Source organism: Dufourea novaeangliae, unplaced genomic scaffold (genome assembly GCF_001272555.1).
Source record: "Dufourea novaeangliae isolate 0120121106 unplaced genomic scaffold, ASM127255v1 scaffold208, whole genome shotgun sequence".
NCBI classification, from domain to species: Eukaryota; Metazoa; Arthropoda; class Insecta; order Hymenoptera; family Halictidae; genus Dufourea; species Dufourea novaeangliae.
The window spans coordinates 1603092-1627291 of record NW_015374114.1 but is presented as its reverse complement, the minus strand read 5'-3'; the positions used below and the strand labels follow the sequence as shown (position 1 = coordinate 1627291).

General features: G+C 45.8%; 1 protein-coding gene across 1 annotated transcript in view; it reads right to left on the bottom strand.

Annotated features, from left to right (window-relative positions):
* LOC107190895 overlaps window positions 1–24200 on the bottom strand; it is a 253254-nt gene that overhangs the window by 45205 nt on the left and 183849 nt on the right. The window contains exons 5-7 of the mRNA XM_015579782.1: window positions 9866–9993; window positions 4448–5416; window positions 3181–3357 (exon numbers count right to left, since the gene is read on the bottom strand). Coding sequence (XP_015435268.1) covers window positions 3181–3357; window positions 4448–5416; window positions 9866–9993 — 1274 coding nt within the window. The remainder of the gene's footprint in view (window positions 1–3180; window positions 3358–4447; window positions 5417–9865; window positions 9994–24200) is intronic.

Genomic DNA, 24200 nt, shown 5'->3' with positions numbered 1-24200 from the left:
CAGGTCCGTCGAGGGTTCGACTCTCGAACCGTAGAAAATAGCGACTCGTTAGGCTAGACGGCCGGCTAGCCCAGTGGAGAAACGGGCAAATAAGCGGCCGAACGGATTTTAATTAGAACGCGACAAGTCGAGGAAAATGCGCGTTTGTTCGTGCGGAGAAGGTGAAAGCCGGCTTGATTACATCGCGCCTCCACCCCCTTCCCCCGCCGCGCAGGACAATGATATAAATGGAACTTTAAAACTTTTTTAAGTGTTACAGTGATATTTCGTTATATCTTCCATAATGTCAATAATGTTGATTTTCTTGCAAAATCCATAATTATTACAAATGTCAATATAACGAAATATCTTTTATGCGATGTTTGTGGTGTAATAAAAAATCTGTGTTTCGATTACGTTTTTGATACGTATTACTCACTTATATGTAATAATATAGAATAAAAATATACTATTAGTCCGATATTTGAAAATATGCATGCGTTCGTAGTCACTGTTAAACTGTTGTAATAACAATGGAATAATAAAATAATTTACTCAAATGTACATAATAATACATATACATATCCATAAAAACAATATTAAACGCAATAACTTTTTTGTACGCGAAGAAAAACTAATATAGGTCCGTCGGGATTGGGACCCAAGACTCCTTTCTAATACGTCTACTTTACAGTGAACGGACGGAAGAGAATCCGTTCACGACCATGGTCCCTTCGATGATTTTCCGACGTACCGAACACTCATGATCTGACAACATTGTACACTGACTTTTTACACTATCGGTATTTCAGAACATGAGACACGAAGTCCCATAAGATGATAGGTCTATCCTATACCTCATCGGTGGTAGTACTACGTCTTTTCAAAAACAAAAGCTGAAAAAGAATGTTAGGGGTGAACTGCTGAATAGCATCCACATCCAATGACCCTGACCTCGACATATGCTATCAAGGTCACCCTCCCGAGTAATCTTCAAAGAGTTTAAACCGCGAATCATTGGTTATTGATAAGTTATTAATAAAGGAAGCATGCAAAGCAAACGGTAATATTCTCAGAAATCTGAACTGTTGAAATTTTTCTTATAATAATGCTTCCTGTAATAATGCTTCCCGGTTGGTTAGAAACGATTCAAGAAAGAAACTTTTCTTTCATCCTTTAATCGCACCACGACGGGGGTCGATTCCTGATACTCGTTCAGCGAAACGTCGTAGATTCACGGTTCCAAGGGGCCTCCATTATAAATTTTTCAATGTAACGGATAGCCGACGGCGACATTCCCGATCAGAAAAATCCGTCATCCGCCTTTCTTCCGAACGGTTCGCTGGATACCCGAACACGATCGGTCCCCAGGTTGCTCGACGAACCGTACGAATCCGTTTCGCTCGAATCAATCACCGGACGGAACATCGATACGCGGGTAATCGCCGGATTAAAGGATAACCAAGGATAATTACTCGCCGGGCCGATCCGGATGCAATCAATTCTCGATGCGTTATAGTTCGCGCTACCGCACCGGGCCCACGCCTTCCTGCATCACGGATCGCACATCCGTCTTCTATCGTCCCGGCCAATTTTTTCGTTCATCTTTTCGACCGATCCCTCGATATCCCGTCGCACGTCCACCCTGGTTTCCACGCGATTAAACCTGACCGGACTGAAATCGAACGTTACAGCCTCCCTGCCTTGCGATTTAGCTTCGTAGATAGACGCCTTTTTCCAACTGACCACAGTGTATTCGTCTTAGACGATTGGTGCGCTACTTTTATTATTCATCGAGGAGATTCAGTGATCGAAAACTGTCCCAGGTTCTACAGAATATAAACTATGTCCTAGAGATAAAGTGAGAATAGAGTACCCACACACTCGAATCTTTTGTACTAAATACACACATCGAATGGAACCAAAAGTATATGGTATGTGCTCTGGTAAAAAAGGATTAAAGTGCGAAAAATAGATTCCAACTTTTTCAGGGTCTTTTTGGGGGCAAAAGTATGCTCTTTGAATAAGACCAACCCCAAAATTCCTAGAATAATTATTCACTTCTTGTGATGATTATTGAATTAATTGATTGTACAAGTTTCGCTACCTAAAAATACTGTGAACTAGATGTAGGTACATATATATTCGATCAATCTTGTTCTCAGTTGCCAAGAACAATGTCGAAACGCTAGGGAAAATAGCTGAAAACGAAACAGACAATCCCACACGTTACGCGATCTACGATTAATTTACTTAATCATATCAATAGAATTACTTCGAAGAAACGGTTGCGTACAATATATCGACCACTTTTTCTTGGTCCTCCTGTACAAGATCCTACCTGTATCGATTCCAGGTGACCGTTCAATAGCCACGATAAGAATTCCACGCAGAGATTGATTATGGTCTCCATGAAAGAATAGTAAAGAAGTGTAACTTTAATCGATGAAAACAGCGTCAAAGTTACGGGCCCTCGTATCTTTCGCAATGGTATCCTGTGCGCTGTCCACTAGAGAATTTACGGCTGTTAAAGCAACGGGTATTTACCGTGCCTGCTGGCATTATGCTGACCACGGTTTTGTTCCTGTTAACACAGACAGGGATTCGCGCATCCATCAACCAGCATGAGTTACGGTTGCCGAGTCCGCTTGAAAAAATATGTATCCGTTTCCGGCGTCGAAAGCGTCCCTCCCAAGTTTTCCGTCTCCTCTACAGCCAGCGATTCGCGGGCAAAATTATCCGGTAAATTCGCGGCCGCTCCGTTCAAATTACCGGCAACTTCGTCCCGAGGTTGGCTCGTAAATTTTTCTCGGTTCCGCTCGCGTGGAACTTTCCGCGGAATCGATCAGCGTCGTCGGTTTTCGCGGGAGGTGGACTTATCGCGGCAGAAAGTTTAATTTAATTTCGTTAACCCCCCGAGGTGTCCCCTCGTTTCCTGTTACCCCAGGCGGTATCTTCGCGTATTATTTCTCGCGCCGCCGGATTTCGAACTTTAATCCCGCCCCTCTAGCAAGTTTTCGCCGGATTTTGATATATCCCGCTGGTTTCGGATCGGAGAGCGACTTCTCCCGAAATACGAACTGATGCGCGAGATCGGCAAAATACAGTATTCGGTCGATCACTGTCTGACTGGTTCTACACGATTTTTGTCGGGGCGTCATCCTCACCACTGGGAGTGTTTACTTTCAGTTTGTTACTCACGATCGTGATCGTCCGTTTGATTCTTCTTGTGATGCGTTTTGTGGTGAGTGCCCCCGGGGATCGGGATCTCCTTCATGGCGAGCAGGTCCTGGTGACCGGCGTCGATCAGCGGGTTCTCCACCTGCGACTCGATCAGCTCGAAGCTGGTTGAGTTGTCCGAATGCGAGATGACCTTTACTGTAAACGAACAAGAGTAACGGAGCATGGCGAATGGAGTCGTCGCGTCTAATCGTCGACTCTCAACGCTTCGAAACGTGAACGACGATAGATGCGTGGAGATTAAAAACTTTACGAATCTTCGAGCGGACATTTGCGACTATCGCGACACAATGGCAGGAAAATCAAACGAAAACTTCTATGAAACGGGTCGTTCCAAGTAACTTGAACTGTGTTGTTAATAAAGGCAAGTCGAAGTTCTTCCGAGACGTCGTCGCGATAGGGAAAGTCGCACGAGGATCGTCTAAAATATCGACATTCGACGTTACGTGTATACCACGATTCCGCAAAAACTCGATCCGGCCACGAAAGTTCGTAGCGTGTCTCCGAGTATCGGTAACTACTAATCGAACCGCTTAACTTTCGGTCGCCGGGTCTTGTTTCCCGGCGTCGAAACTGCCGAACGATCCGTCCCTCCCCTTCCCTTGTGGGCGACTAGTAGTTCCGAGTTTTCGTTGATCAACAGTTGAGCGTCGCTAATCGTTCCCTCGGAACCGCCGCCCGTACGAGCAAGTCGCCGGTAAAAAAAAAGTTCGTCGAGCGGAGAAAGTATCGAGCGACCAATAAGTGAGGAAGTTTTTAGGGGCAACTTGCTACGTATCTTCTGGCTCCAGATCGGTGTCACGCAGCGTTCAAAATAGAAAGTCGTCGGTGGCGAGTGGAGCATCAGCTCGGACTAGAAACGGTTCAAGCTCTATAGAATCTGTACCTCAGAGATGCAGAAATAACAGAATTCAGCGTTACCAATTTAGTACCATATTCGAGATGGACGATTTTTATTCGATGCGCAAGAGTTTCTATTGGTTTAGTAAAAACGTAAACGCTGCCTAGAGGATTACGAACTGTACTTATTCTGAACAGGATTACCCTAAAATGATGCCGTTTTTTCAATTCGTATTGAAAATACCATGATATTTTTGAAATAATAAAAACAAATAGCCGGACGACTTGCTATTTTTTGATCCTTTGGCGGGAGAGGCGACGCTCGTAGCGAGGCTGCGTAGCGGACGATCGATGGTGTCTGGGTGCACCTTGACACCGGTGTACGAACCTTGGTCGACGAACCCTTCGAAGGCCTCGCGGAGATCGAAGAGCCGGTCGACTGGCAGCGCGTCGATCCTGAACTCGAGGTCATCGAGGTCGTCGTCGGCGCGATCGAAGATCGCCCGGTGCTCGTAGGTGGGCCTTGGTGCGAATTTCTTCCGGTGCACCAGGTCAGGCCGCTCGATACGTTTCGTCTCGTCCACGGTAGGCGTTGGACGAGCCAGCGGATAACTCGGAAACGACGACGACGACGACGACGACGACGATGACAACGACGAAGAAGAAGACGACGAGGACGACGAGGACGACGAAGACGAAGACGACGTCGCGACTGACGGTGGTGCAGGTTGTGCGGGGTGGTGGTGCTGGTTGTGGTGCTGGTGATGGTGATGATGGTGCAGGTGCGCGTCATGCTCGCTTTGGGAGTGCCTTGGCTGCAGGTGCACTGTGCTGAAGGCACGATCATGCTTGGACAACGTGGAAGAAGAAGAAGAAGAAGAAGAAGAGGAAGAAGAAGAAGAAGAGAAAGAGGAAGAAGATGAAGAAGAAGAGCCGCGATCATAGAAGCCTCCAGGTCCCTCCATGGATCGATCATCCGTATCTTTCTCCCTGTAAACAGGCCGATGCTCATTCTCGGCACCAGCACGAGCCTCCTGCCGGTCCTCGTGATCGGCACGAGGATCGTACCCCTCGATCACGAGGACACCGGGCCTGCCAGGCAACTCCGGTGCTTCCTGATGACGGCCGTGCTGATGACGATGCCCGTGCTGACGCCTCTGTCCCCCCGGCTCCTGGACGTCGTACGTGCTCTCGTGGTCGTAGTACGAGGTGCGCGCGGCCCCGGGGAACAGAAAATAGGGGTACATACTGGTCGGCGGTAACCAGAGCTCCTGGTAGCTCTCCTGCTGCGGGTCGAACGGATACAGGGCCGAGTCCGTGCCCGACAGGTCTACGGAGGTGGAGGAGGGCAGGAACTCTGTAACACAGAAGCAGAGACGCGGACGAGAACGGGGTGAGTGGGGTGCGTGATCGCATATCGGTACACGTGCACAGGGGTACGGGGCTCTCTCTATCGCGTGGTACGTGCTACTTTTGTGGTGGTTCTGTGATACGGTGGTAGTGGTGGCGGTGGTTGGTGTAGTGACAGTGGTAGGTCAAGCAGTTTCGAGGACACGAAATCACGACTGAAACCGACAATTGGCAGTTTTTGGGACGCCCGTCGAAGACATTCTTCGGTCCAATCCTGGACATTTTAGTCGAAAATTATACTATTGCCGTGTATTTTTACTATTGTATTACATTATATTAAAGAGATTAGATTATATAGAAAAAATAGCTAAATGACAAATTGCTTTAAAGTAGATAACATTAGAAACGAATTCCACCGTTAATAAGGCAGAATCTATTAGGTCAATTTTCAAACAAAAATTCCGAATCAGGAGAAAAACATCGAGCTTGTACCACGACGTTCCTAAAGAGTCCCGCGTTACGAAACAACCGTACTGTCTATAAAATATTCGGCGGATTACTCCAGCAACGAGGTCTATCGTGGCCCATTAGCGTCCCTCGAGAAGCCAATCAAACTCCGGGCTGGCAAAAAGACGAACGGGGATCTTCGGTGTTCTCCCGAGGATCGTACCTCGAGCACGGCTTCAAAGCCGGGAGAGCCGTTCGCGTGGGAAGCGTTTGCTTAGGCGTTCGACGGTGCCACGGGAGTTTCCGAAGGAACTCCTTGGCGGCAAAGGAAGTCGTCCCGGCGCCACGTTCTTAGAGTCGAACGTCAATTCCGATTACCAGCTGGTTCGTTTAACTCGCCCGGGTGCAGTGATTTTTCCGCGATCTTTTTACGACGAATCTTTGCCGTACTCATCCCCAACCTGGCCAGGCCAAAAGGAAAATACCAAGCGACACGACGGATTTACCGAGGAGAGAGCATCCAGCGACTGATTGCTGCACTTTTCGACGCGATGTGTACTCGGAGGAAATTACTATTTATGAATAATATTCGAACGAAGTTCCCGTTTCGAAGTAACCTCGGCTAACAAGTCTACAGCTTCCCGAAGCTCAGGGAGAGAATAACTTTAACCTTCGTGATGGAGGATGACGAGGTTCGCGATGGATAAATCTTGAATGTTTTGAAGGATCGGAGCATTAAACGCTGACCTCTCGTACCCTCTTACTATATACACGAACGCGATATTTCTGTGATATTACGTACTGTTGATTTTGGAAAAAAAAGTAACGGAAAGACGTATTTGAATCATGTTCGATTTAGAAAATGACTACTCACTTGGAACACTTTTCTAATGTATAGTTCGACGCGGTGTAGAAATAACGCGCTAACATATCCTCCACGACGATAGAATCGTTAAAGAATAAAACGGATAAGGAGCGTACCGAAATTTCGACCAAATTGCTGGAGTAATATCTTCGTATTTCCTAAAATTTGAGTATTTGTATCTTACCATACAAGAGCTAAAATTCCGTCAAACCTTATGCAGATGTATTAGATCACGAATGATATCTTCGATCAAGACGATCCGGACACCTATGACGTCTAGATCGAAAGAGGAGAACGATGAGGTAGGAGAGTTTAGTGAGTCGAGTAAGTGACAGAGAGTAGACATTCGTAGTAGGCGATTAATCAACGAGCATGCGCATTATCAGATAGAACGTATAGAAAAATCCAGGCATGCAGGCATGAAGAGTGTACGTGCACGGCGCCGGGTCGGCCACCGAAAAATAAAAGACTCTCTCACGTGCAGAAAGTACGGCATGCGGTGCATAATCTTCTAGCATTCTGGCCCGAAGGCTAGCGCGAACTCTTATCCGCGTGGATCGGCCGCGACATCGTTTCCCATTCGCAAAGGAACGGTGCACGGTGGTCCCGCGAGCCATAGATCCTCGATTCGGCCCGTTCGTTCGTGCGCCAAGCATTACCCTGGATCGCATTCGAACGGTCTTTCGGCTCGATTAACATAACACCGTTTCGAGGCGATAGATTCGTGTCAGCGATACAATGCATGAAAAGGAACAACGGTAAAACTAATAAGAAGCCCGCGCGCGGGTGAAGAAAAAGGTATGCTAATTCTTATCGCCTCGCGTGCCCCCCTCGATAGAGAGCTGCGATCCAAAGCGATTTACGGGGTCTGGTGGGGAAAAAATTCGTCGCCCCCCCCCCCCTTCCGTCGCAACATGGTTGACCCAGTTCGATGAAACGTGAACCTCGAACGAAGGTGAAAAGACGCGAAACGTATGGAGATCGCGGTCTGAACGGCGTGGGAGGAGCGACGCGCATTGATCTCGGCGAATGCAAATCCTTCGGGCAGAATGCGTACTTGGGGTGGCGAGGGGTGGGTGGTGGTGTGCTTGGTGTGCTCTCTCGTGCAGACGTTCCTTGACATTCGGCGGATCTCGAGGGCGGATCCCCCGGCCCTCGATCGACTCCCATCGTTGATTCGTAGATCTCTGGATGCGAGGGAGGGGGATTTTTTCTCGTGATCTCGCGACGGGACAACGCGTCTCTCGGAATCATCGTTTCCGTTCCTTTCTTCCTTCTCGTTCGGACGATCGAGCGTGTGTCTCCGATTCGTACCGCTATACTTTCCGATTGGAACGGCAACTCGAGGCGTGTCTTTATCCTATGTAGCCTTTCGATTTACAGATCGACTGGCAATCGAACGATCGTAAACGTTTTACTCGAGTGTCTTCCAATCCGCGGTCGCGGTTGTATTTTCTATAGAGAACTCCTCCGATGGTGAAACGTACAAACTGGATTGCAGCCTGATCACCGTTGCTCGACTATTCGGCAGTGATCTAAGCAATGCTGGAAAGACAGGTGACAGAACGCTTGCACGTCGAACATGCGCTCCGTTTCGCAGGTATACTTACGTGGCGCGGAGATACGCTGTACAAAATACTAACCCTCGGCGGTTTACAGACAACCGAAACCCTGTCGTTCTTGGCCGAGTGAACGACCTTTGATAGTCGAATTCGAAACAGAGAATCGTCGATTATTATTCCGAAGTACTCGAGTATGCTACGCTCTTACTTCTGTACTTTGTTACAAAAAATAATTTTCGTGGGAAGATACATAAGTCCGGTCGATTTTCATCCGTACGCGCAGACCGTTCTGAACTTTAATATCCAACCTGAATTACTTCGGCCGAACTTCGGACGAACAAGAGAAAAAATCGCACGAGCTCGTTTTATCGGGCCGGCAATCTTCGAACTCGCGGGCCGTCGATCGAAGATACAGCGAGCGATATATTTTCTCGGACGATTCGACGAAAGGGGCAGGCTTCGAGAATAGAGCCGGTCCGGTGTCGTTAAGCTCGATGGAAGCGGGCGAAGGCATGGAAGATGTTGCTCGATGGGAAAGGGATTCCGGTGAAATTAAGGTCGAGCCTGCCACGCGATGAAATCCTTATCTACATCTCGATACCGGTATGGCCTTTGGTTAATTAAGGAGAAAGGAGCTTATCCGAAGGAGGCTATAACGTCGTTCCACGAGCCTTATGACGAACTCGGAAGAGTAACGGAACTGAAAGTGTTAAGTGGAAGTATCTGTGAACGCGATCATCCGCTACGAAGTGTGGTTTTCGACATATCTGACACACGATACAGCGTTCGTTTCTACGTTTTCGTGGAATAATTCAATTCTAGAATTAAATACGGATAAATTATCGACATTTCTCAAAATTTATACGATACCATTCGACGTTTGTTCCGATTTTATGTAAATATTCAGGAGCCGATCAACGATCGATTCTTGTAAATCAGTTCATTCTGAATACCAAATAAATAATTCAAATCAGTGTCGATACACTCTTCGAAGATGTAACATGATCTAGAATGTCCGATTATTTCGGTCCAAGATCGACAGGGTTTCTCGCCGGTGATACGCATATCGATCGAAGAGAAAAAGGTAACAGACCAAAGGAACAAGTACTCCGTGACAAGGTACAGACAAACAGTTACAAAACGGGCGGGCAATCGAGCGAACCTCCCGCGACGAGACGGGACGAAACTGGTATTAAAGTGAAATCGTTCCCGTCCGGGGTGGTGATCCAAACAAGAAAGTAAATGAAACGAAAAAACAGCACACGTTTACTTCACAACACCAACAAATCGTCTTCCAAAAGGGTGCGCTAGTAAATACGGTTAAAATCAACGTTTACGATACTCGTTCCCATTCAAGAATTCACAAAAGTGTCTTGCACTTCTCGGGCAATTCACAACGTAACAAAAAAAAATGAACAGAAACAAAGTCGAAAAGCGTAAACAGTTTCGTGTGTACGCGCTTGTAATACGGGCGATGCCTGTATTGTATCGCGTGTGTATACGTATACATAGATAGAGAAGAGGGGGGGGAAAATATAACGTTCCATCGATCGGAAACGGTCCGCAACAATTTTATACTCACCAACGCACGGATTGTGATTCACCATCGAGAAGATCCGGTCGCAACGCCTCTTCATGTGATTGTTCGGGCATATGCAACCGAACATCGGCGACAGTCGAAGCTGCGTCCAGGAATCGTGACAGGCGCTTCTGAAACAGAAATATAATAGTTGAGAAACCACGTTTCAATCTATCTCGTCTCGTTGTCCACAAAAATTAGTCCAAAAAAGGAAGCCGCAAGTGGAACGAGTTTGGCCGCGACGGCTCTCGGATCCCGTGGAGAACTAATTACGCGAGGGTAATTGAATAATCCACTGGAGAATTATTCCCATAGCGTTCGCGGTTCAAAGTTATCCTCCGCGAATTAAGTGAACGTTAAGGATCCAGCGTAATAAGGCTCGTAATCGGTAGAGGATACGCGGAAACACGAGAAAGAACACGAAGATCGACGAGTCTTACGAGACGATAAATTTATAGGATGATCGTTTCGTGAAGCGGACGACTCTATTTTCGTGCCATCGTTTCCTGAAATTTTCTTCGTATCGGGCGTTTCTATATTATGTATATTCCATTAACTTAGAACCCAAAGTATCGAGTCAAGATCGACGATAACTGAAAACTGTATCATTATGCTACCCACTTCGTGAACTCGCGGTACAGACAATCATCGCGATAGCTTCGAAAAAAGCTGAAACATGCCGTAGAAAAAAAAGCGCAAAATCGTATTGGTGTTTCGAACTACGTAGATCGCTACGAAATCTGTGACACAGTTGGATCTTGATTAAAATTCGAACCCCGATTTCGAAATCGGTTGCTTGGAAACGAGACTCCCGCGGCAACGACTCGTTACTCCTGAAAGAATTGGGCCCGGTTCTCGGGGGATTTCCGGTCCACCTTGTGTTTCAAAAAGGATCCCGCGATCCGGCTGCACGGGGCAAGAAAAGGGAAAATGCTGGCAGGATATACACCGTGGAAGCGGGGGTTGGGAATTCGGGAATGGGTCGTAGCTCCGAATTATTTGGGTTAATGGCACACACACAGCGCTTTGTGGCTCTTCGTCTCGACGAATTAGAGGGTGAACGGACCAAAAGGAAACACGGAACCGAGGGTGAAATAAAAGCGTCACGGCCGGCAGCGTCGGGGATGGACCGCCCCTGGACCAAGGAGCGACCTGGAAGTACACGAGAAAGATGGAACACGTTCGAAGAGAAGGCAACCTTTATCGTGCCTGTAAATTTCTAGTTGGGCGATCGAAAATGTAGGCTTCAGTTTAAAGGGAAGCCATAAATTTCATCGTGGGCTCTGAAGTTGTTTCAGATTTCGTGAGGATTCGTAGCGACTCGAGTGAAACGATAATCGATCTTCGATGTACACGCGTGAATCGAGTCTTTATTTTCGTCACTTCCGAAAACCAAGTACGTTCAGTTAATTAATGTGTGTGAACATTTTAATATCAATCGACCAAACGTGATTACATTTATATACAGGATTATAAATGAATTAATTCATATCCCTGTGGATAAGTAATAATTTCGCGCATCAATTCAATTGTCACGTGATCAATCGTTTCTGACGCGGCTGTGTCCAATGAGATTATGGTCTCGTTAGACGTTTATATTATTTTTTTTCCGGAATGCTTCCCGCAGAAGGAACAAACGTCGATGCGGTCTGGTCGCAGAACGGACGCAACGGCGGCTTCGATGTCTTCTGGCAAGTGTCTTGTGCCCGGTTCCCAACGCAGCACAGCTTTAAGCCGCCACTTCGGCGAATTTATAGCGGTGACCCGGCGGCGTCGCCGTCAATCTTCTGTTCGTTGCACGGATTTTCCGTCGAGCGTTCCCGAAACAAGCTCGGACCCGATCTCTTTCAATTTCGCTGGAGCTCGTTGAAATTATTTTTCGCTTCGGAGCCGAGATGCTTTTGGGAGTGTTCGGGTACGTGGTATTTTCGGTTTTTATTTCCTACTCAGGGGTTCGAGGGCAACTGCACACGGTTGTATTGGAAAGGGTATTATGATAATGGTGCTCAGCGCACTTTCCTGCAACCGGATCTCGGATGATCGTCAACTGATATCGCAAGAATGTTTGAAGTCTTCGTGCAGCATTGTATTTGGGGGAGGTATTGGTAAATTTGGATTCGGTGTAACTTGAGTGGTATCAGCTGTTGTGCCAAGCTCGTAGAAGTGGATTGAATTTGATCCACCATACATCGATTAATTAGTCGAGCAATGTCGTATATTTAGAAAGAATGTTCTCGATCATGTAAATATTACGTTCGAAGTATCCTGTAGCTACCTTCGAGGACATATCGTCTAAAATGTGCAATCGAGTTTCGATGAATCGTTGAAAGGACCCAGATCGACCCCGGGGAAAATACTTCGATGCTAATTATACGTCACTGGAATAACTGTGCCGACATGTCGTACACCGTTCCATTTACATAGGCAATTCTGCACGGTAATAAACGTCGCGTATAGATTATTCGACCTTTCCCGCGGGTGAAACGGTTCCATTAAGATTTCCTCAACCCGGAGCCAGAAACTGTGGAGTTTACTTTATTTCGCCGCCGCGGATTGTATTATTTTATAACGTTTCGGGCACCGTTCGAGCTTCAGCCGTAATTTCGTTTCCTGGTCGTGAAACTACTTAGACCGACCGGAAAAGTTTCTAATTAATTTCTGTAATTGTGTGCGGCTGGATGCGACGCGAGTCACGGACCCCGGTTCGGTTTCGAAGCGTTTCAAGAAAAGTGAGTGCATTAAGGTGAAAGAGAACGTTTAATTTATCCTTCTTTTTAATCGAATTAATAATGGAAACGCGTGTCGAGCATGGTTGATGAATAATTTAAACGAAGACGTTTCCTTCTCTGATTCCAGCCGGAGAGGACGTTATTAAGCAGTGTCAAAGGAGTTTCCGTCGGAGAAAGTGACGAGCATTTTGCCGCGCGTACGCTAATCACCGTTAGCGAAAGTTATTCCTGATATGCGGAATTTAATCCCGACGTCGCGTTGCACGAAGACGTACCGGGAGACACTCTCTCGTCGTTCAAATCGCATTCACGCTAGCCTCAGTTTCCCTTCAGAACGAAACGAAGTTTCGAGAAAGCGGCGCAACAGCGTCCTTTGGCAATTTACTAGTATAATCTTGCGACGTGTGTCGCGAGTGGAACGCGGTTTACGTGTTTACAAGTGGCCGTCTTTTTGCTCCGAATTCGCGGTGCAGTCGTGTCATAGGAATGCATTCTGAGCAAGCAGTTTCTTCCCAGGATATAATATACAGGGTGAGTCGATGAGAAGTATTATCCAAAAAAAACCTATTGGTTGTAATCAAAAAACATTTTAATGAGTTATGTAGCATTTTATAGGACGCATGGGCTGGATACAATTTCATTTTTTTATACCTTCTTTTTTCGAGATATCAAGGTGACTTTGAGTTTTTTTAAGGTCAATACATCTTTTGTTTTTAATACTTTGTTCTATCTACAATAACGTGGTATTAAAAAAAGATGCATTAACCTAGAGAAAATTCAAGGCCACTTTGATTTCTAAGAAAAAAAACGAATAAAGTATAAAAAAAATCAAATTGTATCCATCTGATGTGCTCCTCAAAACGCTATATAATTCGTTAAAATGTTTTCTGATACAACCAATAGGTAACGAGTTATTTTAGATAGTAATTCTTATTGACTCACCCTGTATAGAATACAATGGTGTTCATAAAAATACACTTGCACTGGGTGGATTCTGTAGGCGAAATTAAGACGAAATTGCGTTCGAGGCTTCGTTTCTGAGTTATTAGTCAAGGGCGAAATACTTTTTCAAATGCGTTTTGTCGAATAGAAACGAGGGTTTCACGCATGTCCGCGCTGTTTTCGAGCACCGTGGACCGAGTTACGAAAGTTAAAATTGTCGTGGGACACAGGAAACGCGCGGTTCGTTCGTCGAAAGGAGAAGGTTATTGGAATCTCGCGGGTTACGGACGTTCGCCGAGATTGAAAATCGGACAGTGGCAATGAAATATACGGTCCACTCTCGACCCTCGACTCTACTGGTCGATTCGACCTATCCTACCGCTGATTTCCGTCATAAGGTTTTTACGCCCGGGTCCGCTGAAGAGGATGGCAGGTCGCCGTGAGAAGATTCACCGCCCGAGTTCGAGACACTTCGGCAACGAAACGGATAATCTTGGCTCCGTCTGTTTTCAAGTCGGCAATCGATATTCGTAACGAGATAAAAAATATCGGGACAAAAATAAGCGGGCGTCAGGTGATCCTACGTGAAAAAATTAGTCGAAAATAAAGAATACAATTTTTTGAACATTAATTTGAAACGCGTGCATTCGTCCCGGTAATAAGTGAAAACGGAGCGCCAAGTCCTGTTCAATTGCAGGCGTATCTAGCAGATTTTCAAATTTAATTCTCTTGAAAAGCAAAGCCTCGTATGAAACCATTTTATTCTATATCTTTTTTCTTATTTTTTTTTTACGAGGATACATCTGATGCTGGTTTGTACATAACTTTCGGAGACACCCTGTTTACATACCTCGAGGTTCATCTCGAACTATTTCCTAAACCTGTGTACACATTATGTTGTATACATCATTTTTATTACGCTATAAGAAAATTCGGTTCTTCTTCGAATACTTTTGATAGTAGTATGCAAAACAGTCACGTAAGCTCTTTGATTCTTCCATTTGACGTTTTCACGCATTCGCGCTCGAGCATAGATCTCCACATTTCTCGGAAGAAACACCCACGACTGTTCCTCTTTTCAATCGATTCACCGGTTCGAGAAACCTAAACGACACATGCGGAAGACATTGGAGAGCCCAGGGATGCGCGGAATAAAGTGGTCGGATAGATGTATCGGAGAGCTGGGGTGAATGGGTGCATTAACCTATGAACAGATTTGATGGATCACCGAACGGATCCGTGCGCAGTAGACGCTTCTTCTCTCCGATGAAGGGAGAAGACTGTACCCGACGATCGACGTTATTCCACGCGGTTACTTTCGTTTCCCCGAGTAAACGGAGAAAGCCCCGTCGATGTTACAAATGAAATCTTTCGTTCTCTTGGGGGTATGGGGTAGGAAATACAAAATTCATTCAGTCGACAAGGAAACTGCCGCGGTACAATAAATCCTCGATGAGTGTTCGAGGGCTCCTCGGCACTCAGCATTCAATCTTTCAAAAACTAATGGTTTAAAAAAACATTGACATCACAATTCCTATCATTGTGCTGAACCACATTAAAAAGTCAGCATTACACCTGGGGACCTCTCCTCGTCAATACCGTGGAGTCTTCGAATACTCATCGATGATTCACCGTATAATCCGTATAAATCTGATTTTCAAGAACAAAGGGAAAAGCGCGACCGAGGTTCAGCCCGCGAGTCGGACGAACGGCGGAGAGGGTGACGACGGAGATAGGGGAATACGGTAGGAAAGAGAGAGTGTAAAACAACGAGAGCCGCCGCCGTGCACTTCCCTGTACCGTAGTACGGTAGGGCGATAATTTACTGGCGTGTAGGTACGTCTGAAGGATCCGGTACGTGCCGGTCGAGTGGTCTTGCACAGCCGGGGGTGCTAAGTACGCCTACGTGTGCGCTGACGCACGCTCGCGCGCCCTGTCTGGAAAAACGCGCCTACTTCCCCCCCCCCCCTTGAATCGATCTTGTTTATTTGTCTTTATTCGCTCACGGACGTGCGAACGATGCAATAACAAACAATTCCACGTACTTGGTGGTTCGTTGACACAGCTTCGGGAATCTTACCGGATGTGAAATCATTAACCTTTTCGTTGCGACATGATGCAGACATGATTGACGATACTAACAGCAAAAGCTTTTCTTCAGCAATGGGAGATTGTAGAGAATTTTAAGATATAGGCTGACAGGTGGGAGTAATAGTATGTTGTTGCAGATCATGGCAAGTAATAACCGATTTGTAACAGTTGTTGTCGAGGACCCAGCATCAGTGATTTTGTGGATGAGCGATATTGGTTAAACGCCTGCAGATAGTATTGCCAGATTGGACGATTTATCGCATTTTGGGCGACTTTTGTACTAAAAGTAGGATAAGTTTTTTTCAAATAAGCCACAAATTGGGCGATTTAGAATTTATACGAATCTATTTTTATAAGTGTCATTCATTATAGGTATATATCTATTTCCTGAATTTAACATACAGAAGAAAGTATTTTAACTTAAAAATCCTTCGGTTAACAGCGCTTTCAAGATTTGTTAGACAACAGTATTACGACTTTGAACGATTTTAGACAATTGTATTCGCCGAGAATCTAATAAAAAGTCCAGCAACACTACTCACAGGCGCCAACAGCATATTCCGAACGAAATTTCCGAAGGCTACACAGGCGTCCACAGCAGCGAAAGGGTTAAAGTTACAGCGTTCTCGTGTCTGGAGGAGTGGACACGCGAAGGAACGTCCGATGGTTAACGACGTTTCGTTTTTATGACAGAACACTATAGGGTGTTCTTTTTTTTTCAAAGAGAGAATTACGATCGTATGATATCCGATTAGTTACCCCTGCGCAGACCGGCAGCAATATCCTTCCTTATATTATCAACCGCGAGGGCTGTTTCCTTTTAGATTCGCGTGAATTTGCATTTTAATTGCCTCGCGGAAAGGCGGATCCCTTGGAAGTTAAAGAAGCATGACCCGTTAAAGGGGATTATCAAACGTTTTTTCGCGTTCCACGGCGTCGCTGATGGTTTACCCCGTTCTCCGAAGAAACGGCCGCGTGAACATCGACAGAAGTTATGCATAGTCGGCGTTGGGACGCTTCTGAATAATGTATGCGCGCCTATAGAACCGTCGCGGAATGATTAACGACCGCTGACCCGCTTGTAACTTCCGAAAAGTTTCCAGGCCCGGTTTTTTGGCCGTCCCGTCGCTCCCTGCTTCGCGGAACGGCTGAGTTCCTCGTTTTCTAAAGTTCAAAGAGTCCGGTCCCGGGCGCGACGCTTTATTTATCAGCCCCGTGGACCCATTGTGAATTACGCTGTGGCTCGAACAACGGTCGATTTTTTTTCCTTTGTTCACTGCCCAGAGGATCCATTCCTCGAGGATTTCTTCGGCGATTCTTCAAAAACGCAGCGCGTACATCCATTTTCGGGCGGGAGGGTGTGGGGTAGAACATATCCGGCGATCCTGGAGGATTTATTAACGAGAAACTTTAACGTCTCTATGCCGTTGGGGCTATCGATAGTGGAACTTGGTCACGCGGATCGTGCGAGAGCGTGTAGAGGTGAGCGTCTAGATTTCGTATTCCTGAGAAACGGTACTGTTCTATCCCAAAAATTTCTCTCTGTTCCTTGTGCCCCGGTCGACCTGGCGGTTGGTTTCATCGGTGCTAATTTTATTAATTAAGATTTGTGGTAAATTACGGCTCAACGCGCGTTTAAATTGCCCTGTGGGAGTATTCCATTCGCTGGAGGAATTACGGGGACCGATGAAAGTGAATGAATTACCGCTTTGATGGAAGTTAATTCGTTCGTCCGTAGGATCTGGAAGGTAAACCATTTCGTCGAGCAACTCGCGATAGTCTGTTCTTTTCCCGTGTCCGACGGGAATTTCGGAAGATCCTGCTCGTTGAGTCGCGTCACGAACTTTGATTTATTTTCATTCGCCCAACGCCATCGCGCTATCTAACACCCACGCTGGCCCAGCCGCAATTTGTTACCGTACCGACACACGCGCAGGGGAAGGGGGGAGGGTTTGCAAGGGCACACAAGGGCTGGAAGCATCTCTTCCCATTTCACGCGTGTACGCATGCGACCCATGCAAGATTCATAGGTGCGCCGTGAGTGCACTCGTGTCATCTCGTAGACGCAAACACGGTGTCATCGGGGCGTACGGCGAATAAATAACTGACGAAACAAGGACCTCGGGGGGAAGGGAGGCAGCTGGTCGATACTTGTCACTGAACTATCTCGATCGCCGAATAATCTCAGTGGCAACAAGGTCGATCGAATTGATACGATGTGCAAATTGTTAACAGGTTAACAAGTTCAGGGAATTAGAACAGAAAATTTACAATAATACTAATTATACGACTCACTGTTAAAGAACCCATTGAAGAATACTGTAAAACACCAACAAGAAGTACAATGTACCCAATAAACATAAAGCTATTTTTATGAAATTAAAATCATCAAACTAAATTCACTTAATTTTAGATCATTGAGGGTTGGTAGCTTCCTTCATAACTTGGTCCAATTAACAGTAGGCCACAACATTCTTGGAATTCCACGCATCTGTTTTCCGGGGGCGTATTGTTCAGTCTAAAACCTTGTTTAAGGAAGATACCTTAGAATTTGTTCATGGCACTCGATTGAAAAATAAGTATTCAACTCAAGGATCATCCGGCTCCCGTTCGTCTCGTAACCGGATTAAAGATAACTTTGAATCTATTAGAAGCTATGCGCGGCTGATCTCCGGATAAGTGCACCACCCGCCGAAATCGAGCGGGTCCCGTAAACCGTGTGCAAAATGCATGCGTGTATCCGGGGGCGTCCATAAATATATGATGCGCGGCTCGTTCGGGCCGCAGGGCGTTAAAGTGGGAATAGTCGAGTCGCCTTATGAATTTTAATGATACGTATCGTCACGTGATAGGTAGAAGGGCTGTTTCGTGCCCGCCAGCCACGCGGGAACCTTCCATGCAAACGGTTTCAGGGGCATCGGCCGAATGGTACTCGAGCAACTAGGGTTATCCGCTTGTTCTTGGATGTACATTACCAAGCTGCGAAATTGTATCGTGTTCTGTTTCACGGGGGGCACGTTCCACGGGCTCCCATTCACAGTAGTGGGGAGGAAGTCGAAACTCTCATCGAAGCGTTACTGCCTTTTGGAGGAGTACGGGTGATAATAGTTTCTTTGTTGCGAAGGTAATATAACAACTGGCGAAATATACAATTTATTCAATAAAAGAGATACGAGAACAAGGAAATTTCTGCATCGAACGAAGAATCGATCGCACGAATTACGCCGTGCAATAATCGACGATTGTTGGTTGAACCGTTGTCGAAAATAAAGTCACAATTCAGCAGGTCGTGGAACTTTGAGTGTGCCGAGCATTTGCAGAATAGGACCGTTAATGACGCGAAAATTTCACCCCCCTCGGAGGGTGTAACGTTTGTCGAAATGTTATGTAAATTACACGATTCGTTGCGACCGATATCGTTCGTCGGTTCGACGGGAGAATTATCGAAACTCGCGCGACGTCCCGTTCAATTTTTCGCTCCCATATTAATCGTAGTTTAATGACGGCGGCCCATTTAAAAATTGGAATTTTCACGAACTGGAGAGCGTCGATGTCGTCCACGCTTGGAATTAACTTCGATTAGCCGAAAAATTTTATCGATTGTATTTAACGACCACGAGGTCGCAATCGCGGGGGAGTTCGATTTCTTCGAGAACGACAACAGCGTTTGGGCGATTTGCACGTAATTATATTCTCGTTTAGTGGCAACATAGATATGGTGCTTTACACGCGATTCTTGTGTATCAACCGACCACCGAAAATTGCCAGCGTCGGCGGCTGCGACGAAATCCATGCCAGCGTTACCACGACCAAGGAAGCCTCTTGGCTATGGTTGGTGGTATACGCGCGCGAGCGGCAAGAAAAATTGAAGTGGATAACTGTATGAATAATTAAAATCGATGGAACCCGTGAAGGAACGAGTATCTTGTTTCGTATTCCGATCTAAAGGGCTTTATCCGGTGGAATCCTCGTGATGGGATATCCGAAGAACAGTGTGGGTAAAAACCGGAATCGAATGAGAATACGAAAGGCAGATTCGCGGTCGAGTAGAAATTGCGGGGAAGTTCGATTCGCCCTCGATCGAAGTTCTATCCTTGCCCTAACTACGAATTTTCCCGAGAATATTCTCCCGCGAAAAGGAGAAAGAGGAAGAAGAAAGATTCCGGGTCTCAGGGAGGAAGAGTGGCTTTGAGAAGGAGAGAAAGAGACATGAATCACGGGGTCTTCGTGTTTCACTGTTTCGTTTTCTCCGAGCCCCTCCAACAATAACGACGTCACGGACAAAAAGTTGCCGCGGTACTGGGCGGTGCTGAATAATTGCTCGAGATCCATGTCAAAGAAAAATTGTATTTATCTCTATCCACTGGTTTTCCTCTTCTCGTTTCCTCATCACAGGCCAGATGGTACCAGGTCCGTCGTTTTCTTCTCGTTGACTACGATTTTCGAGGGCGGTCGACGGTGGCGGTACTCGGGAACCGGGGAACGGAACCGGAAGGCTGAAGTTTCACCGCCGGGGGACCGTGATCGAGAGACGGTGGAACGATTTGTTCTACGTGAAGGTACACGCCCGAGATTCCACGAGTAGTCGAGTTTCCTGTTAGCGTTAATTACGGCGAATCTGATGCGACGAATAAGGAATTTTCGTTACTTTTTAAATAATGCGCGATATTACGAGTATACGTAGAAAAATTGTTGTAAGAAGTATTCGCCACGGTAGCGAATTAAAACGAGAGAGAATTCGAACCGATGCGCCATAGTCGGTAGTCGGTGTTTGAATTCGAAACGAAACTTTGAATTCGATACGAAATTTCAACATTTCACCAAAACATCCGTTCGGCAGAGGAGCGCCTCGGCGAACGAATTTTTCCTGGATTTTTCATTAGAGTAATGCGATCACGTAGTCGACGCGTTCGCACGTGCGCCGACTGCTGAATCACGGATTCGCGCGTATCGATAAAGACGAATTATGAGCGTTAATTTTCACATCCATTCGTGTCGTGGCTAATAAACGCGATAGTCGACCGTGGACGCGTTATTTCATTCGATTGTGCCTCGATCTGCGGTTACGTAAGCCGGTGGAGGGCGGATTCCCTTTGTCGCTGTACCCGTCGATCACGCGGCCTTATATTCCAGCCTGGAAATTCCGGTGTACGCGAGCAATAAGCGCACGCGAGACGCTGGCCATAATTTACGGGCTTCTTTTCGCGAGCAATAATCAGCGCCTTAAATCACTGCCGCGCGAATTATTAAGCCCGCGCGCCGCCTATGTAGTTTACAATCCTTCCATCAAGATGTAGCATCGGGGATTATTAAATGCCTGGGTGAGTTCTCGTGCGCCGACCGCCCCGAACGGTCTTCCGTGGCTATTCTTCTCTGCTTCGAACGCGAACTACGCTAAATCAATTCTTCCTTAAGGGGTTTCTGGTCTAGCGTGTGAGTTGGGCAATCAAAGTAAGTGTAGTACATAAAGACCAGAGTACAGTCTATACAGAATAGAATACAGAATCGAATAGAATGTTTTCATATAGAATTTCCAAATTTCTCATACTCTGTGTGCCAAGGAAATCTGAGAAAAGCTGAATCGCAACATCAAGAATCGTGGAGTTCTATCCTTTATTACCGTCTTCGTTCTTTGGAACATGCGGTGTAATGTCACAGAGAGTTTAAGACAATCGTTTATGGTACACAATTACTGTAGGTATTTAGAATTGTTACAAAAAATTCGTCGCTTAGTGTGATAAAGTCCAACATCTCATTAAATACCCCAACCTTCGCAGTAGCATTTTCTGACAATTACAATTAGCAAATACTATTCCCGTTCATAATTCCATTTTCACGAAAGTGTACATGGTATCTATGCGATCTTCTTCAATTCATAGTAATTAAGTTGCATTGTAAAAGGTAGCCTGAACTACAAGAAGAGATGCGTCGTCGCGATAACCACTGTCCTCCACCGCAGTGGAATTCACGGGAAAACCACCGAAAATCCTATTATAGAGAGTCAACCCGTAATTACGAAGCTGGTGTCTCGCGTACGTGCTCTCGCGTGCGTCGCATCGTGAACCGTTCAAACGTGATCGTGCACACGCGTGCATAGGTACAGGATCGGGTAATTCACTTCGCAACACCGACGAGACACGGCCGGTTTCCCATCGTTTCTTTTATTACCAGCGGTGCCTTTACGACACTGGGAGCTTCGTTACGAATCTAATATCGTTTAGCGGGCACAGTACGAAGAAGCACGCTCGTTGAATAATTTCTGCCGGATTTCCACCGTGAACGGCGTCTTAAAGACGCAGGCTGCTCGGGTTTTCGGTATCCCCGTGTGTGTTCCTCGTGTTTCCCCGTTTTCGGTGGATTTTTCATGAAACAGCCATAGAAACACCGACTAGGTATAGAATAGACCTATCATCCAATGCTTTTTTCTGTCCCACGTTCATAGGGCTACGTAGCCCTGTTACCATTTTAGTGTCAATACCCGACGTTACCGATAAAGCATGAATTCTGAGTATTATTAGCACAAATGAAGTGTTATATATTCCATTCATATTGCGTGTATCTATATGATTTGACGGGAATAAAAATATCCGATGCTTCAGTTTAAGGTTAAGGGATAAATATGACAGTCATGAAACATGAAACGGAAAAGTATATATTTTTTCACTTAACTACAAGACAATTTATTCTAAATGCATCGTTAATGGATTTCATTCGTTTTTATATCTTGCCTTACACTTGTATATTTGTAACAGATAAATTCAGAATAGATGTAGTTTCATAAGTAGTTTATCAAATCTACCTTTTGGCCGTTGCGGGAATGCCTTACCGTAATGAGCCATCTCGTGGCCGCGGGATTCCGGGAATCGGGTGACGTCACGGCGTGCGAGCGAGAGCGGTAGAGCGAGCCGCGGTATCGGTGCTCTCCGTCGGTGTTGACGGGTGCCGAGGAATTTCGGTGGTCTATGGGAGGGAGGTGTGCGAGCGAGAGAGTACGGTAGAGCGTGCCGAGTATCGGTGCTCTCCGTCGATCCAACGCGCTAGTGAGTTGCGTCACCCAGTTTATTGACTTAGCCGTGTACGCCGTGTACCAAGGTCGTACCATCCCGTGCAGGTCTGTGCTTGCTTCCTCACTTTCTCGTGAACCGTCGCGGAGGGTGGTCGCGCGTCTCATACTCGTCCTTTCTCTTGTTACTAACCCATTGTTTGTTGCAGGCATTCGACAACCATCAATTTATTTACTGTGCATATTGTTGTGTCCCCTCTCTTGTTACTAATCCCTTGTATGTTACAGATGTTCGAGAACCATTGGCTTCGATATTTATCTTCTTATGTACTGTGATTTATTTACTGTGATTTATTTACTGTGCATATTATGTATTCTATGTGTATTGTATAATGAAAAATATTTTTCCAAACAGTTATTCCATCGAAAGAAGACATCGATCAACGTCTACATCTTCAAAGCGTGCGTCTACCACTGCGTTAAGTTACTGTAAGTTAAACTTAAATCATAATTCGATATTCATTGTTATATTCATATTCATCATCACATCGTTTATTATTAATTTTAGTCTATCTATTAATAGACTTAAATTGTGATCAGCCATTGTGCATACCAAGTTATTATTAATTCATTTTGCTCGTTGATTTCTCTACACAGACTTGGGGTATGGGCAGTGGGTCTGTACCTATTATGGTACGGGCAGTGGGCCTGTGCACTAAGACTGTTTGCCGATCCCTCTGGTTTCTATTGAGAAGCCAGATATCGGACGTGTTTAGTCTTTGCCTGGTAAGTAGGATTTGGAGTAAAGGCTCGTGCGCGCCTGGGTACAACGTACCCGCCTACGGAGTAGTCGGGAGTCTGCTCCGTAAAAGGACTCTGTTTTACAGGGGATCTCGCTTGCACTACCATACTTGGTCATGACCTGTGCTCGGGTCTGGTACGTAGGTGACCAGCCCAAAGGGCCTGGAAAGTGAGAGATGGATTCGGGTTTGCGAGGTTGCGCCCGTCTTTCCTATTTTCTTAAACCAGGTTCTGGCGACAACACTTTCATCGCGATACTTGTTCATACTGTAGTTTAACGTGGTTCATCGTAGAATTAATTTTTGGCTTGGTATATTAGGTGCGTAAACGAAATGATCGATGGAACTTTTTCCATTCCGTCTATCTCTTTCGTTTGAGTATTAGCGACTACATTGCGTTAAATTTGTTATTTCGTATTACTAGCATTAATTCGTATTAATTAGAATATTAAGATAATATTAGTTCTAAGCTGAAGAACGAAGACAACCGACGAGGGAACTTAGTTTTTTATAGGTTTAGGCTCAAGAAAGAAGTCATCCGCCGAGGGATTTTAGTATCGGTAGTATTATATAGTTAAGATTTAAGTAATTTATAAGGTTTATTGTGAAAGGTGGGTAGATGTAGAACTTGTGATTCCATCTACTTGCCTTGGGCCTCCACTCGCAGCAACCTCCTCGTGGTGAGGCCTGGGCAATCTGTATTGTCATCGGTAAAATACTGTAAACTGAAGACAATATCGAGCCAATGGCTGCGAACTTCGAATATATCTCAT